Source organism: Dromaius novaehollandiae, chromosome 1 (assembly GCF_036370855.1).
Source record: "Dromaius novaehollandiae isolate bDroNov1 chromosome 1, bDroNov1.hap1, whole genome shotgun sequence".
Classification (NCBI taxonomy): Eukaryota; Metazoa; Chordata; class Aves; order Casuariiformes; family Dromaiidae; genus Dromaius; species Dromaius novaehollandiae.
Window position 1 is genome coordinate 29,778,483 of NC_088098.1, and position 18,426 is coordinate 29,796,908.

The 18,426-nt window shown below is 35.2% G+C and overlaps 1 protein-coding gene across 8 annotated transcripts in view; it reads right to left on the reverse strand.

Moving 5' to 3' along the window:
* Positions 1 to 18,426, reverse strand: part of ADAMTS20 (ADAM metallopeptidase with thrombospondin type 1 motif 20) — a 111,678-nt gene that overhangs the window by 77,634 nt on the left and 15,618 nt on the right. For all 8 annotated transcript variants that reach the window (XM_026117723.2, XM_026117724.2, XM_026117722.2 and 5 more), the window contains 5 exons: positions 13,643 to 13,905; positions 2,458 to 2,541; positions 1,635 to 1,759; positions 680 to 720; positions 270 to 375 (listed from right to left, as the gene is read on the reverse strand). In XM_026117723.2, the coding sequence (XP_025973508.2) occupies positions 270 to 375; positions 680 to 720; positions 1,635 to 1,759; positions 2,458 to 2,541; positions 13,643 to 13,905 (619 nt within the window). The remainder of the gene's footprint in view (positions 1 to 269; positions 376 to 679; positions 721 to 1,634; positions 1,760 to 2,457; positions 2,542 to 13,642; positions 13,906 to 18,426) is intronic.

Sequence of the window (18,426 nt, forward strand, 5' to 3'; positions counted from 1 at the left end):
CATTTAAGATACCTGTCCCAGTCTTCCAACTAGTTCATATGATGGAAGGATACAGCTGTATGGCCAGTATCTCCCACAGTCCAGGTGAGCAACTGGATAAGCTATAAGGATCCATGGGCAGAACTTGCTCAATGGAATGGGTAAAAATAATGACTCTTCTAGAAGGACACAGCAGACTGCTCCCTCTTAGAAGCAAAGAGCGTATCACTGGAAATTGATCATATTCAAAAGAAAATAAAAAAATTTACCTGCAGCAAATAGGTACTTACACATGTCCAAGTTCATGTGCTATAGTAAACGCAGCACTTAATCCATTTTCTTCGCTTATAGAACAGCTGCGTAGTGGGTCACACATTGTACCTAGCTCTGCTAAACCTGCAAAATTGAACTCTCATATAAAAGCTTAATTGAACAAGTTTTCATGTAGAAGGAGTGACTCCATAACTTAATACTATGGCACACATGTTCAAAGTTATGCCTAAACTATGCAGCCAAACATACATAAAACCAACAACCACCTGCCATAAAAGTACATGTCAGGGCAGAAAAGCATTGAAAAGTTCATTTTTTTGTCTGTGTCACTTTTTTGCATCTATTTTCTGATTTTTGCCTAACTACAATGAAATTCTCTTACAAGTTTTCTGAGTAAAATCATACTGATCAAAAAAGAGTAACTCACCAAGAGTATCACACTTCTCTCTAGCTCTGCAGATATCTTCCCTTGAAGGAAAAGATTTATTTTAAAATAATATGTCAAGTAAAAAACATTTTTAAATTATTTCACTGTTGCTACATTAGTTATAGCAATTGAGAATCTGACCTCAATTTTTAATCTCACAGTCCATTCAAACAATTTGCATTCTTGTGAAAGAAGTAATTTAAATTCACCGGCCTAAGCTCACAGTATTCCTTTTTGTCTAGCTTGCAAAGAATAACAATTCAAACACTATACTATTTCCCTATAATGCTCACAAAATAAACCAAGCACAAAATGGGCAGATTTCAGTATAGGTGGAACTACCTTATGCAGGCATCCATCTGCTAAAATAATGATCTAAAATTCAGGACAAACGTCAAACTGTTTTAAGTGCTGAGGAGCATCTGGTTTGAACACCAGAAAAAGATTAAATAAAAAGAACAGCAAGAGAGAGTATGTATTTCAATGACCGAACATCAGAACCTCCCCTCAGAAAAGCAAAGTGCAAGAAGAATACATACTAATTTTTAATTTTTTTTCCGTTTGTAAGTTTTTGGTAGTTCTAATTACACCTGGACTATCAAGAGTTGACCATCACTGCATTTTTTAACTGATTCCATTATGTTCAGTACAATACCATGTCACTGCCGTGTATACAATAACTAAAGACTTCATTTCCCTTGTGACAATTTCAAGTCTAAATAATTTACATTATCATTAATGAAAGCTTGATCAAATGGTTAGCTACCAACATGATATTGTCAGAGTTAGTGCTCATGTACTGATAATCTGTGGTCTGGGAAGTGCAAGATATTCTTTATTTTTCCAGTTAGCTACGAATAATATCAGTGGAATAGTTAAAAATAATGATGTCAACAAGAAACTGAATCATTTGTCTCACCTAGCTGAACAATTTTGGCTATTTCAAATACTGTACCTAGTGATAAGAACAGCAGTATCATGATGAGAAGGGTGAGCATCATCCAAAATGTTTTGTGCTTGCTGCCATAAGCAAAAATTACGAAGAGTGGTAGCTGCATTAAAAGTGATAGCTGGTCCTTCCTAAGCAAGAAATGGCCAAGAAACAAAAAAGGGTTGTCATATTCATGCACTTGCACTTGTTATTTTGTCATTTGTGCCCCAAATCTGCAAAACGATCACTGTAAGCGGAAAGGAAGTCAGTGGGACTCCACAGAGGAGTTCACTCACGGAGATTTGTTTGTAGTATCAGGATCTTAACTTAGCTAAAAGTCATTGGTCATCAGAACCATTATTTTTAATGAATATATATAAGCATGCATCATGTGTTAGATACAGAAGAATAGGGTGGCAAGACATTTAGGATAAATAAAACAAATATTTGAAAAATGTATACTTGTTACAATCTTAAAATAATTACAGCTGCTTTGGCTGAAAACTCCATCAAAACCCTCTAATAAAAGTCATCATTTCCCTGTCATGTTTGTATGAGTATAACCCTACTTTAGATAGTTATGCCACAAGCTTTAAGCCCATTCAGGTCAACAAGAGGTCCTAACAGAGAAATGGGGAAATACAGCCATTAAAAAAGGATCTGCAGTTAACCTCTGTATACATTAATTAAATCTGCACTGTGCTACCACCACATTTATTTTTTTTTTTAAAAAAATTATATAGTCAAAGAAAAGAATTTATTTAAAAATAAAATATTTTAATTTTTTTTGAATTACAATGAAAATTTACATATAGAAAGTAATCCTTTTAATATTTATTTTTCCTACCTGTTCATTGTGAATTACAATTAACTTTACAATAACTATATTTATAAGATTTCCAATACTTGAATCTTTATAGATTGCTGCAACCTAAAGAGAAAAAAGTCAGAGCATTAGAATATTAAATTCGTCTGACAAACCTTATTTCATTTTGACATACAAACAAACTGCTACACAATAGATGTCTCGTGCATCCATCTGTACATTTCCACCTAATAGTATGGTGATAAACCCAAAGAAGTTGCCCAGTTTTAAACTAAGATGGTACCTCAAAACAGCTCATATTTACTACATGCAGAAAGGTCAGAACATGCACAAATGGTGTTGTCAAAATCCACTCTTCACAAGAAAACTTATTATCCTACAATAGCTTTCCTAAATGCAAAAAATGCAGTTTTTAAAATTCACAGTTATAATTTTATATTCATTTCCAAACACTTAGATATCATGTTGATAAGGTTAATGCAGTAAGTATACCTACTATGCACTATAAACAATATAGTTTATTCATAAAATAACCAAGACAGAAAAAGACTAATGTCAATGGGACTACCATGGACAGTCTGGACATAAGCTGTTTCATGCGAATGACCGGTAGAATCAAGACCCAACATATTAGAGTCTCAGAAAACAACTCTGAACTAATAAAAGTTTTGTCTTTGATTTTAATGGAAGCCTGAATTCTAAAACTGTGTTGAAAACCTACCTAACATGTTGTACAAAGGTTTATTTCCTTACTTGTAAAACTCATATTTACATACCAAACAGATATTTTTATATAAAACTTACTGCCAGACAGTAAAAATCATGAGTCAAATCCATAGACCAAAGTAGAATCACTTTGAAAGTTATTCTTCATAAAGGCAGTAAAAAAGTTTATTCATTCTCCATAATGGCAGCTTCAGATGTCCTGTCCATATGGATTCCACGATTTTGCTTAAAGCAGTTGTTGAACAACAGCATTATCTAAATGAGAGCTACCACCAAACAGGGAAGTGCTGCCTTTCCTCCCTTCTGACCTGTGCTAATCTTACTGTCTGCAAGGCTACAAAAAGAACAGGATGGAGGAACTGATCCAGCTGAAAAACAATTTTTTTTAAATCACATTGATTCTGATCAACATGATCTCACTCACGTTGCAGCCACTCAGGCACAAGTGCTGACAAAGGGAAAGGTGCTGAAGAACAGTCTTCTCTCAGAAGTAACCTACACTTGAGCCAGCTCAAACTGTTTGTCAAACCACAGCCTTGCTGTGTACGCAACCTATGCACCTGAGATCAAATAGTCCTGCTAAAAGTTGGAACTAACAGAGCACTGCCTTCCACTGACTCACACCCTCCCTTTCTCTAAACTAGATAAAGAGTGCAATGTGCAGAACTGTCTGCCCTTCATTCTTCTGTCGATACACAAGCCGGAAATAGAAGACTATAATAGCAGGGAAGGAGTCTGAGTTTTGGAAGCCACGTGGAAAACACATTTCAGAGAAGCACAGCTCTTGTCTGTTTCCGTCCATATGGATTCTATTCTTGGTTACTAATGAAAAGTATCCAATTGCTCCAAGGTGGGAATGGAGAGTCTCTCTAGCACTGACCAGTTCTATTAGGAATGGATACATTCAGAACATCTTTATCAAAGCACAGGTTCCTGTATAGGTATAGCTCAAGCATTATCGATTTTGCAAATGAAAGTTTAGGCAGAAGGGATTATCTTGAAAATGAATGGAATAAACTATCGTTTTACTGCTACCAAGTTACTAATTTACTACTATGATAGCTATCTGTAAGCTACCATAAATTACAAAGCTCATAATGTGATCTTATAAAGTTTGAGATCCATTTTGATAAACCTAGAGAGGACATTTCTGGATCTTTACCCTTTTCATGAAAGATCACAAACAACCTAGGTATGTCCCTGAATGAACTGTCTTCTTAAAATAACATGACAGCATTATGACCACATGCATCTCATGAAACTAACATCAAGCTAAGTTCCTTCAGCAGTGAATGGAGAGGAAGAAGTGTTCTCTAGATGTGCCTATCTGAAGATACATACTCAGATACATATTTTCATACAAGACAGTAAGAGAAATTATTTTATTTCTTTATCCATTTACTATGGAAGGAGACTAGATGCCTAACTTTCAGATGGATGAGGTTAGGTGAGATTAATTCCAGCCCAACTGTTTCAAGTACTGCTTCTCTTCAGCAAAGAAGAAACAGGAGACTGGTTCATATGGTATTCCAAACTCATCTCAGAGACTAACCTGAAATGAGATCTACAACGATCCTTGGCTTATAACGCACTCTACAGGGAGAAGCTTGTTCGGAGGACTGACTCTCCTACCACTCAAGCTGATGTAACAGCTACTTAGAATGTAGTCAGATAATCTGTTATGGCATAAACCTATGCAAGAGGATGACATGCAGATAATGTTAACAAAAAGATCTTTATGGAGCAGATAACAAAGCCAGACTGTTTTGTGTCTCAACTGTATTGCTGAAACAGACGTTGCTACTGCAATACAGTAAACGTCTTCCAATTAACTTTGTAAATCAATCTAGCTAAGAATTCTTGTTTGGGAACAGAATGTTCTGAAATTCAAGGAACAGCTGCATTTCACTGGCTGTCAGGTACACAACATGCAGGTCATCAGAAGTAGTGACACTGGACACAGTAAACAAATACAGATACATGATTTGTCCAGTTCTACAACAGTATATATCAGGTTAAACAGGCCAAGGGATTGAGGATTTTTGAGAGGTTGATAAAATTCAGGTAACACAAAATAATACCACAAGTTTTTAAACTGGGACTATTATAATCTTCAGTGCAGAATTTCCCTCCAGTTTCTCAAAGGCCTCCAGTACCACAGTATGTGAAGGAAAGGCTGAGATCTGACCCTGGGTGACTAAAAGGAGCTGGGTAAGGAGTTCGCACCGGAGCTTTCTTAGGATTTAAATTTGGCATTTTTTGTTCTCATTTATGGTTATTGCTTTAGTTGATGGATTTTCCCTAACATTCCTAATAATTAATTCCCTAATAATAAGTCCTTGAAAAATCTGTTACTGTTGTCAGAGTGCTGTCTGTTGAGGCTATCTATTAACAAAATCTGAAAACACAGAAGATACAAACCTATGAACACATAGCCCGGTCAGGTGGCCTCCTCTCTGCCTTTTGACACAATGCTCACTTCAAATGTTTGAGCAAATTCTTCAAAAGCAGATGTGTGAGTGTGAGGGACTGAAGCAAGTTGCTCATATCTCAGAAGAAATGCATCATCAGTTTGAATAAATGTAGGAGAGAAGAATACCTCATTGCACACCTGAAAAGCATCTGTCCTGCAGGATGTGCAGGAGAAAATTTGCTACAGGACCTTCAACACCATATCCATGCAACATCTGCTGAGTAGATGCACCAAGTTATGTACTGGCTAGCTCTGCATGGAGCACAGGTGAAGTCTGAAATCATGTCATTTAGATGCCTGAGCCCAGTAGCTCTTGCCAGAATCTGAAGCATACTTTCCCTCATATTGGAGACAGGTAAGATCCTGTTAAACTCAAAAGCTAACACTGCTCTCATTAACCCTGTGTTTGAGTCAAAGTATGGCTCCTGTGTTTCATGGTCACTATCATGACCTCTAAATATTTAGTTAGATCAATATTATATTTTAATATTGATATTATTAATATTTAGAAAGATCATTAATAATTAATATTATTAAATTAATAATGCATATTAATAAATCTTAATTTAATAAAAATAATAATTAATTGATATTAATTAATATTTAGAAAGATCAAAGAGCAAAACTCTATACTGGCAATGAGATGCTCCTACCAGTGATGCAAGGTATTTTCTGCAGGCTGGATGAACATTGCATGTGAAAAGAAAAATCCTGAGAAACTGAGAACCACAAAGCAATCTTGAAGATTTACCTAGGGAACTGTGTAGGCTAAAATCATCAGGTGAGACTTGAAATAAAAGATTAATGCAGTGAGATATCAAAGGCATGGAATGCTACATTCTTTCTTACTTTTAGTGAAAAAAGTAATGGGATAAGTGCTTTCTGCTTTTGTATTCTAAGGACACTTCTTCCAATACTCACTTATTTGAACAGTAAATTGTAAGAAGCATTCACGAAAAAGGATGATGAAATGGGAGAGGAATTTGACAGAATACACCATTTCTTTATAATTTCCAGACCCACTTGCTTTATAGTGATCTAAATCCAGGCTTCACAAAAGTAGGAGGTGATAGCCAAGGTAAAGGGAAATTACCTTCAAGGAATTTTTAAGACTCTTGATACCAGCATCCACATCACAGAATACGGTTCAGACCGCATAGCAACAGAAAAAAGGAAAAAAAGATGAAGCTAGATCAGTAAGGATCACATCTGTGATTTCTGTGAAATTCCTAAGGATTAAAGTCAAGTCATCTCATCACCACAGCTGTGGCTGCTAGGTGACTGGAAGCAGCTTAGGTACAACAACATGTAGGTTCTCTTGATGTCACTCTTGTAGCTGGCCATCAAACTGGGACTGTCTGAATTGTGACAAAGTGCCATACTGAGAAAAGAGGAGAGGTAGTAAGCAACCACATCTGGATGCTGGAAGATAAGTACATGATACATCCAGATAGAATTGGATTTCTTCAGCTCTTTTTCTCTAGCTATTGCAGCACAAGACCTCTTTTTCTTTCCTCGTCTGCTACGTGCAACCATGGTACCAGAGAAATATAAACATTCAAATCCCTTGAAAGAAACATGATATCACTTCTTAGCTCACATGTCTTTTGCAGGCTCCAACAATCTCTTATTTATCACTGTAGTGCTGAAAGAATGTGAAATATCCAGGATCTGGGAGATTTCTCCTTCACCTCTTTCATTGGCATATCCTGATTCTGTCATATATTCCATAAGACCCCAGAATTGTCTGAAGTTATAAGGAAGTCATCATAGTATTTATTGATTCACTGAGGGAGAATGAGAAAAAGCTGTGTTTTTATTTCTGCTGGTGTTACTCTTCATCTGTTCCATCCTTCTGTCTTTACTGTACAGAGCTGCCTTTTTCATCGGAAGAACTTAATACCAGCAGAGACCTCTCATGTAAGCTTGCATGAATATACATACACACCTGAGAGTGACCATTTTTTCTGTGAGTTTTAAGCCATCTCCTGTAATCAAAGTTCTCTCCAATCTACCATCCCCTGAGCTAACCAAATTCAGTTTCCAGATGACTCCCTATTGTGTTCTGATGGAGACAAAAGGCAAGAATATGCCCCTTTTAAAGACTTAGTCACCCTTTCACAGGAATGCCTGGGATCTGCCTTATCGCTAGTTTGAAGACTGAGACAGGTGCGAAGATATCCCTTTGACATTGCAGTAACTTGGTGAATGGTGACTTAGTCATCACCATCTTCAGTCTCTTGAGGAAAATAGAGGCCAAGGCTATAATCAGATCACATCAAATGGCAGTATGTATGGTTCAGGTGTCAAGGCATCTTGCTTTATCTTCCTTTCAGTATCTGAAAGAAACTTCATGAAAAGACCATTCCCAAAGAACAACCATAGTTAGGCTTCTCTAGCCATTAGAAGGTACTCAGGAAAAGAAAGACGTATGAGTGTTGCTTGGCAAAATGTCTCCTTCCTATATGTCAGTCCCAGCTGGCTAATCCCACAGTCTTGGTAATCATTAAAACAGTAAGGAGGCTTCACCTTAGGGGCAGTCCTTGAACACTGAACTACTATGGAGAAAATCACAGGGACTGGTACTAGCCTAATTATGAAGTATTTGACTAACAAAAAACTAGCAAACAATAGTAATAAATAGCACTAGCAGCAGTGAAGTGTAAAGATGGGCAAATATATACCTGTCTACATACTGCAAAATTTCCATCTCTGTATTAGCTCGCGGAACTTAAGATGTAGTGAGGTATGAGGCATTAGTACATTCAATACACAGGCACACTAGGGCTGGAATATCTGTAAGGACAGTCACAATAAAAAGTAGACTTTTTTATACATATAGACATCCATATGTCATGAAAAGCAACAAGTATAGCTCAGAGAATATTATAGGAATGATACTTTGAAAATAACCATTTCCAACTTTGTATATTCATTGGTGTATAATCAAACAGCCATTTTCAAAGTAGTATTTAATTATGCCATAAAAGGTACAAGATCATTTATCTTGTGGTTCTTACGTATATGGAGGAGGGAAATGATAAAGTATAGGGCTTAAGCAAGAAAAAATGGCTTTATGCCAGCTCTCTAGATTTCATCCAATGTGAGGTAAAAAACAGTACAGCATTAGCAGAAATGCACTATTCGGAATGGATAAAAAGAGTGAAATACACAATTAGTAGTCTTTAAGTAGCTGAATACAAGGATGAAAATAAGCAATATACTCTTCTACAAAATTTTGAATTTAAAAATATACTTTTCTTTTCACAAGCCACTCACACAAAAGAAATATGATTAACTGAAAAATCATTTGAGTCTACTGTCTATTTTTAAAATTATGACTATATGGCAGATTCAATATCATCTGTTCCTAAATGCTAGTATGCATCCAGACTTTTTTTTGAGCATTATGCAGAAATGAAATGTTACATTTGAATGTTATGAATTACAAAGGAAGTATAAAAGCATTCTTTAAATTTATGCCATAGTATATACTAGGATAAAGTCATTTAGCTGTTTTCTAATGGTAGGCCACATGGTTTCACTGGGGCAGCACATTGGTGCAGGGGTCTCTCCACCGAGAATACATTTCAGGATCAGTGCTGATAATTAGCTGTTAGAATGGCAAAAAATGAAGTACGAACAAGACCTCCTCCACATGAAACATTTTTTGCCACTCAGACCTGTTACTCACTGCATCACATTTTATATCTTAGTAAATTACAGCAGCCATAAAATTTTACTAAAATGCCAGTAACTATTTCAAGCTACTTCAGCAGTAGCTTGATTTGCACGAATCTAAAAGACTACACAAAGAAGAAAACAACGGAGAGTCAGAGCCTTTCATGTGCAACTCACATTAGGAACTTATCTTGATGAAAATTAAAAATACCCCTTTTTAATAGCATTTTATAATGGTATTATTTTACCATTGTTTAACGCCACTTTATGATGGTACAGTCCCAGTGCAAGTTAAATGATCTAAACTGATGCTGTCTCAATCCTACCCTTGACTGCACAGCCAGCTCCCTCCCATGTTCCAGCTCTGGCACTCATGTGACTAGGCAATCAGCCAAGTTCAGGAGCTGAGCTGGCTGAGATAGTCGTACCAGAGGTGGTGTTACATGTCAAGTTTTCTTCCCAGCAATGCTAGATTAAGTCCTTGCTGTGAATAGGCTAAGAATAGACTAATAGACTTTACTACCAAACTAACTATATAAATAGCAAATCTCTTAAAAAATTCACTAAGCAGATCCCCAATTCAGAAAATGAGGACAGCGCCACAAAATATATCAAGGAACCAAATCTGAGGAGCCTTTGGTGTTACCACAGTAACCTCCAGTCTTTTAAGGAAGGAAAGAATTACCAGACAAATGAAATAATTTTTTTTAGTTAGTTTCTAAGCCAAGATCAAGCCTCACTGTTAGGGACTTCAAACTGTCACAATCTATGATGTGCCTAAGATAACAGAGTCCTCCAGCTACTACACCTATTAAGGCAGTGCCTACTACCTGCTTTGTTGATGCAATGCTTAGAGGAATGAGAAAGAAGATAAGGAGCTAACAACCTCAGGTTTCTTTATTATTTATCATTATATGCTAAATAATGCCACAGTTTATAGTATTTTAGCACAAAACCTTTGAAGTCCTAAGCATTTCTATGGCAAAGATATTCATTGTGCTTTTAAATACATATTTCAATCAGCATCAAGTATTTCCAAGTCAGAGGTAAATACTGTGAATACTGATCTTGCAAAGAATTATTCAATTTTAAAGAAATGAGAAAATGCATTCCAGTTCCAGTTCAATGGGATTACTTGCACGCTGAGAGTTTAGCCTTTCCAGGTTGAATTGGATAAATGACAAAACACTTAAAACCACCCAAAAAAATTAGTAGTATATTTCAGTTCTTATTTTCCATCCATAAAACAGTATCCTATAGCAGCAAGTTTACTATAGCATTGTTGCTGATGTTACAAAAAAAAAAAAAGAAAAGAAAAATGGGCCAGGATTTCAAAGGATCTTCGGGCAGTTAGGTGTCTAAGTTTCATTCAAATTTAATGGGATTTATATGCATAAACTTTTTACGTTTCTTTAAAATCCAAGCCAACATGGAATATCCTTAAAAGTTTAGGAATGATTAAAAGAGTAGAGTATAATGCTTCCTTCATTTAAAATGCCAATAACATGACAATTTCCTGTACCAGTAGAAGTTGCTTGACCAGACACAAGTATCACTTAAATTTAATAATCAAAGCTTTCTGAATAATGGCAGAAAGGATCAAATTTAATAGTTTCATTTCTTCCCTTTATGGAAGTGAAATATGACTAAGAATGGTTGTGTTTCAAACATTAATAAGCCATGGGTCAAGAAAAGATCCACCTGCATACTGACAAATTCTAATATAGATTGCATAGCAAAAATGGTAGTCATTTATTTTCCTATTCATCATGTTTATTACTAGCTACTGAAACATAACTATTATGGGGTAGGAAAGAGAAAAGGAGAGACTGAAAGTGGTATCTCTTTTTTATGCCTATATTTGATTTTTTTGACAGAGCAATAGTGTAGGAGGCTGGGCCACATGACTTCCAGAGGTTTCTTACAACCTAAATTATTCTGATTCTGTGTCATAGCTGAAATGGTTTAAGGACTAGAGAACACTAAGCTGGTCTTTGGGATACATTCTCATGGGGGAAAAAATTAACTAGACTGTGAAGACAGTCTTTCAGAATTAGGACCTGAGAATACGAGTTTGTATTTTCAACAAGTTCTGCATTTATAAAAGCTGAATATTTCTAGCAATGAAGTTTTACCAAACTTTTGTTTCAAGATTACCTTCAGAAGTAGTAGGTGTACATGTGGAATAAGAGCTGACAGAAGATGCCAGCTACACATCTTACTGAATACTGTATTAGATAAAGATACTAAACTCGCATTAAAGGTGTACTGTTTTATTGTGTGCCACTGCCTCAAGGCCAGCAATAACTGACCTGTGCCCCAGTTCTAGAGACTTGGTATAGACAGACACATGCAAGAAGGAAATCATAATCCTTCTGGGAAAGAACTGATGTTCTTTCATTCAACATGTAGATTTTAAATGCTAGATCTTAGAAACAGTAGATATAGACTCTCTTTAACTGCAATTACACCATGCACACATATCCTATTGAACTAGTAAAAGTCCAATTATAGAAATCAGGAATTATACTAGCTACAATCACAACAGTGCCTCATGAAATTTATATAATACATAACTGTTCCATTAACAGCTTCCATTTTAAAATAATGTTTTGACTACTTCATTTTGGTTTGGAGTACAGCTTTGTAATAAAAAGTAGCTTTATAAAAATCACATCTTTGGGATTAATTGTTTCTAAGTGAATTCCAAATTGAGTTTGCACTGTAAACTACAGAAAAAAAATTCAAAAACAACTTTCAATACTGGAATTTTTACGTCAGGCATGAACTTTCATAGTTTCACATCTGCAGTAGAAAAAAATCAGAAGACTATATCAAATTACTACAAGTTCAACATATGCTGAATCTCACTTCAAATTTCACTATTTCTCTTACAAATCAGCTAAAGAAAATTCCAGCTAACTCTAATATTGGCTTTTGTGCAGTGACAGCAGAGTTCTGAGATCATATAAGAAGCTCTACCAAATAAGGCAATACAGATTTTTTTTAAGCATGATACAGATCATAGCCATACTTTAGAAATACAGTTTCCTTTGTAAGATCCCTAGGTAAAATGTGTAACTGCACAGGACAAAGGCAGCCGTCAACAAAAGATTACAGCACTAGTAGCATGTCCTTGTAAGGTAACTCTGTACCTTAGGGGGGGAAAAAAAAAAAAAAAAAAAAAGAAAAGCAAATTTTACTTCCTTAAAGTCTCCCTCCTCCACAAATGTTTTAAATTAATATAATGGCATTCTAGGTAAAATGAAAGGTGCACATTAAGACCTTTAAACTTAGATGTCTACATCTATGTGATAGGTGACTGCACCTCTACTGCCATCAATTGGAAATCTAGTCATTAAAGTTAATAGGACTCAGTTCAGCTGCCTGCATCATGCATCTAGTGTCATTTGAGATGCTAGAGGATATTAGACACCTACAAAGAGCTGGCAGACATGACACATCATCTACAGGAGACCTGCACACCTCTGTGGAGCAGCAGCTCAGGCCAGGTGGGATGCCCTAGGGCATCTTAAATGGCACCAGACATCTGTCTGAAGCAATGAAACTGGAGAGGTATTCTGCTCATCCAAAAGTAGGTGTCTATACTTGAATAGCTGAATAGATGAATAGCTCTCTACTGGTTAAAGCAGACAACTCCATAAATATGTAAATTTAGATGTCTTAATTTGTGAGCCCAAAGTAAGATGCAGTTTTATATAAATTAAACTCCTTGAATACATGAAAGGAGAGGAATCTAGAAATAATTATTACACAGAGTATTTTAGCACACCTTTTACTAAGCAAAACTAGTTCAACATATATCATTGTAAGCCTTTTGATTTTATAGACCTTGTTGTGCTAGGTTCTAAACCAACTTATCACGAAGTCATGATTTCTGGTTCATGGAAGAACTCAAAATGGAGAAAGCTCAGTTAAATGATGCCAACTCAAAATCTGACCCATATTAATTTGAAATTACTCGAAAAACTAGGATTAGTATAACCAAGCAATTTTTTTTGCAATGACTTTTGATCTCCATGTCTTCTGTAATTAATCCCTATGTTTAACTCATTGAAGCTTAAGAAGTCTTTTAATGCAACAACAAATCAGGAAATAGATCATACCATTCCACCTACAAACCTTACTACATTAAACTGAAAAGAGCTGGAATCTCTAGCTTTGGCCCTAATTTTTAGGTTTATCAAATCTCTTTGTTTTAACACAGAATTTAGTCAAACCAAAGGACAGAAAATCTGCATAAGAGAAAAAACCAAAACAAAAATAACTGAAATTCCTAATACAAATGAATTAAAGTTTACTTACTATTGACATCAGTGTTAATATATAGTGCTGTAAATTCTGTCCATGATGACGAACCATTTTGGTGTCAGCTGTAACCATCACTTCTACATATCTCGGGTAGGAAAGAAAACGTTTTTTCCGGGAATGTGGATTATTGCTACCATCCTCCATAGACAGGTTTTTAAAAGCATAGTCTAAAATGGGGGACTTCTGTAAAACGTTTATCTCCTCATTTAAGCTGCTGAAGTTTGGACGTAGTAAAGTGCTTTTCTTCAATTCTTTTTCTATAAGGTAGAAGAAGATTTACTGTAGAATGCAGTTTCTAAATTTAAAAACAGACAGTCAAAAGGCTGCACAAAATAGACAAAGCAATAAAGTTATTATACCTATGATCTATTTCCAAAGGAACCAAAGCAAGAATTAAAAAAATATATTAAGTAGAGAAGGTTGTAATAGGAACATCAAATTCAATGTCTTGTATAGTATTATACAGTTCTCTCACATCTAGAGTCATTGTTAAAAATTAATTAAAAGTTGACGACAGTATTGTACAGTTTCCAAAATGAGTATAATCCAAACAGATAGGCTGGAACGAGGTAAGCAGTACAGCTTAAGCAGTATAGCAAAGGAAACAAGTTAATTAAATAAAATAGCCATGTTTACACACAAACATTTGACCCAAACTAACAAAATGCCAGGTATTCCATAACAAAGACTAGCCCTAGTTTCTGAATTCAAATCACTATTGATTTTTTTCATTTGTATATCCTTATATTTTTATGAAGAAAAGGTTTTTACATAAACAGTTATGCATGAAAAAACCTCAGCGACTTCCTTGAAAGTTTTGTTAATATTCATCACATAGGATAAGGTCCTGAAGGAAATACAGAATCTACCTGGATACCTCCAAACTAAGTACTGTAGTACACCCTAATTATATTACATAACGTAGTCCAACAAAGTTATTCAGTCTGATTTAAACTCTCTACACAGTCAGGGGCCTCTGATGACTGATACACAAAATCCATTAGTTTCTCAGGGAGCCACCTTTGAAATAGCCCACATGAAAATATTTAACTGAGAAGCATACCTGAATTCTCTCTAGTCTCCAGAACTTAAGCACCTAGCTTCAGTCCTCTCAGAATCAACCTCCATTATCTCTGTGGAAGTCAGATTCCCTCTTAAAAACTAGTCATCAAAGGAGATGGTTCTCAATCCTTTTATTCTAATAGCTTAGCGGTTACAGCACTAATTCAAGAATCCTGAGACCCAGACTCAGTGCCATTCTCAACTTAAGAGGATTTACATCTACATATTTCATATTTCAGAGAAAGACCCCCTGTTGTAAAGCTTAAAGCTACTTTTGATAGGTTAACAGTCCTTATTATAGTGTTAAGACACAATACAGCTAGAATCACTACAGTCAAGGGACAACGGCAAGCATCTTAAACTTTGCTGACTAATCATGTGAAGGTCAGTCACAAAATACAGATATGGTAATTGCAGAAACTATTAGCACTAACAATAAAGAGGTGAGAATTTGGGGACTAGCATAGGGAAGGAACACGTTAGTCCCTATGTACATTAAATGTTTTCAGATTGACTGAGCCTGACACACTTAGAGAACTGGCTGAAATAATCTCATATTCATATTATCTTTATTATTTCATGGGTGTCTGAAATTTCAGAGTACTGGAAAAATGGGAAACAGCACCTGCATTTAAAATGGAAGTTTTATAGAAGGCATGAATGTATGGACCAGACAAGTTTCCTTTAATATCAGAACAAATTAAATAAATTTTATTTATAAACATCAGAAGACAACAAGGGAACAAGTAATAGCTAACCTACCTATCAAAAACATATCATGTCAAACTAATCTAATTCCCCTATATTAAGGAAATAGGATTTATGCAGTAGATGTCCTAATCTGACTTGAGTGAGGCTTGTAACAGAGTTTCCAATTAATTTTTCCTGACCATGTTAGTCTAAAAGCAGCTACTACAAAGTCAGCACAAAATTAGCTATGAAATAAATTTTAAAAGTAATTATCATGGTTCAATTTCAAACTAAAAAAAGATGTACTGAGTGGCATTTCAGAAGTCATCTGTTGTGAATCCAGTATTATTCAAAATTTTTATTCACAATTTGAAAAACTAAATTGATTGTATACTATATGTACAGATGTCAGAGACTGGGAAGAGTACCAGGCATGCTGGAAGGCAGCATCAGAATTCAGAGTGATCCAGAAAAAACAGAAGGTAATGATTTGGAAAAAGAAAAAGGCTGCAACTCAAGAAAAACAACTGCCAAGTTCTGTAATTGGGTAGGAATCATAACTGGAGATGCATGGGATGAATAGTAACAAGTTAAATAGCAGTTTTATAGCAAAGGATCTAGGGATTACAGTGAATCACAAGTTGACTACAGATCAACAATAGTTTAATGCTGAGAGAAAAAAAATTTAGACTGAAATGTATTAAACTCATGTACTATCTCAATACATCTGAAGTATTCCACTGTATTCAGCAGAGGTTATGCCTCTGCTAAAAGATTATGTTTCGAGAAACAATTTTTTTTTAAATGCAGAGGAACTGGAAAAAATCCAGGGGAGTACAACTATGTAAAGAAATCTGGAAACATGACCCATACAGACAGATTTAGGAAATTGGGGATGTTTATTCTAGAGAGGAGTAGATTCAATATGTAAGAGGTAGCAGCAAGGAGTAAATGTATCTAATCTGCAGAATATTTGGAGAATAACTAATGGGTTTAAATTGTTGCAAAAGAAATTTAGCTTAGGTATTAGGAAAAACCTTCTTATTGCTCTAACAGTTAAACACTGGGATAGACTGTCTAGGGAACTGTGGAATTTCCGCAGGGATCTGACCAACGGATGTTAAAAATGATGTAGGAAGAGTTGATCTTGACTTACTGCGGTAGTGTAAGCAATCTTATTTCCTTTCAATTCTGTTTTCTGTGATTCTTTTAAATGTTTTTGAAGGAAACATACAGTAACATATATATAGATTAGGAAATACTGTCAAGGAAGAACAGATAGAATACAGAACATCTCACTGTAAAAGATTAAAGGTTTTATATTTCAACATTATATGAAGGAACAAGTAGGACAGAGACTTAAAATGGTATTAATGATAAAATAAAATGGATAAGGAATTCAAAGAAAAGTTGAATTAAAAAATCCCAATTTAATTTTCTTTGAACACATAAAATGGAATTGACTTTGTTTAAAGTTAGATGACATGGCTCACTATTGTCTTTATCATTATAAATTACAACCTGTTCAAGCATTCACTGTTCAACTTAGAAATAACGTGTTCTCACAAAGAAAACCTCTCCATATCCTCTGTCAAAGTCCACTTACTGAAGAAAGAGAAACTCTCATGATCACAAGGGGATATTGCTAGACATATGCTATTCTTCCTTGAAGAGCAAAAGTAAGCCAAGACTAGCATTAAAGATGAATCTCTGCTTTAGAAAGACAGAAATATAACGACACAAGCTTTTCTCCATGAGTATTTCTGCAGCTCCACCCAAAGAAATGACAGTAATGCCTGGCTCTCAGTCTCTTGTTGCTGCTCCACTAAATGAAAAGGGAAAAAGATCACATTCTTAATGCTTGGAGACTTTTCCTCATAGTAGGCTGCTTATATTAATAGTATTCTCTCATATACAGCATAGGAAAAAAAAATCAGAATAGAAAGACTTCTACTTAGTTCAGTGCATATTATTCATCACACAAAAAAAAAAAACCTGTTACTTGACTTTCAAACCAAGTACTAACTCCTTGATTCCAATGACAATCAATGAACAGATAGCATCAGCTTCCCAACACAGAACGAAAGAACAAGAAACACCTGTTATTAGAATTCATTCAATGCAAGAAGATCATAATAGTCACTTTCTGGTCTTAATATCTATGGATAAGCATCATTCTGAACATATTGTTTCTGAGTATAAAATGTGCTCCAAGAATAGTCCAAGATTAAAACATTAACTAAACTGGATTTTGTGATCTGTATTTTCAAACATCTGATCAGATATTCCTTAAGAGAAGGAAATAAGGTTTCATTTCTTATTATATTCCTTTTCTTCAGACAAGCACTCAGCCTCACATAAACATTTCTGAAATGCAAGTACATTCAAAATGCATAAACGCAGATTTCAATCTCATGGAAAGTGTAGAATTTTAATTAGACAGGATGTTTCTTAATGCCAGGCTGAACGAAATATAAGCTGCTTTCTCCTATTGGGAATCTCCATCCATTTGTGTTTTCTTTGAAGCCCAGTAAATGACGCCTGCATGCTTCTATTAAAAGCAAAAGAAAGGCATTTATTATGTCACTAGGCTTAAAAAACTGTTTCAGACACAATGAAAAATACTTTTAAAATGACACTAGTATAATAGTAAAGGTTAAAAAGTGCATTGCTCAGGCAGGGTCTTCAAAGGGTTCTGCATCATTATATTTCAAAACAGATGGTATCTCAATGCTTGGAACTATAGTTTATGGACACCTACAATCTCAAATAAATCCTTTCTAATCCCACTTCTTTGTCTGGTTTTCGCACTTTGAAGGTAACTGCAGGTGTCTTTCTCACATCATATTATTTTCCAGCTATGAAGATGCATGTGTAACCATGCAAACAACTACTGAAAATTTTCTGCCCGCTAAAAAATGTATTAAAGCACAGTGTTTTCTGCTTCCTGATACTAATAATGTTTTTTTTTCTTCTCATAGTCACATTCATTGCACATGGTCTCATTTTGAAGTCATTTTGCATAG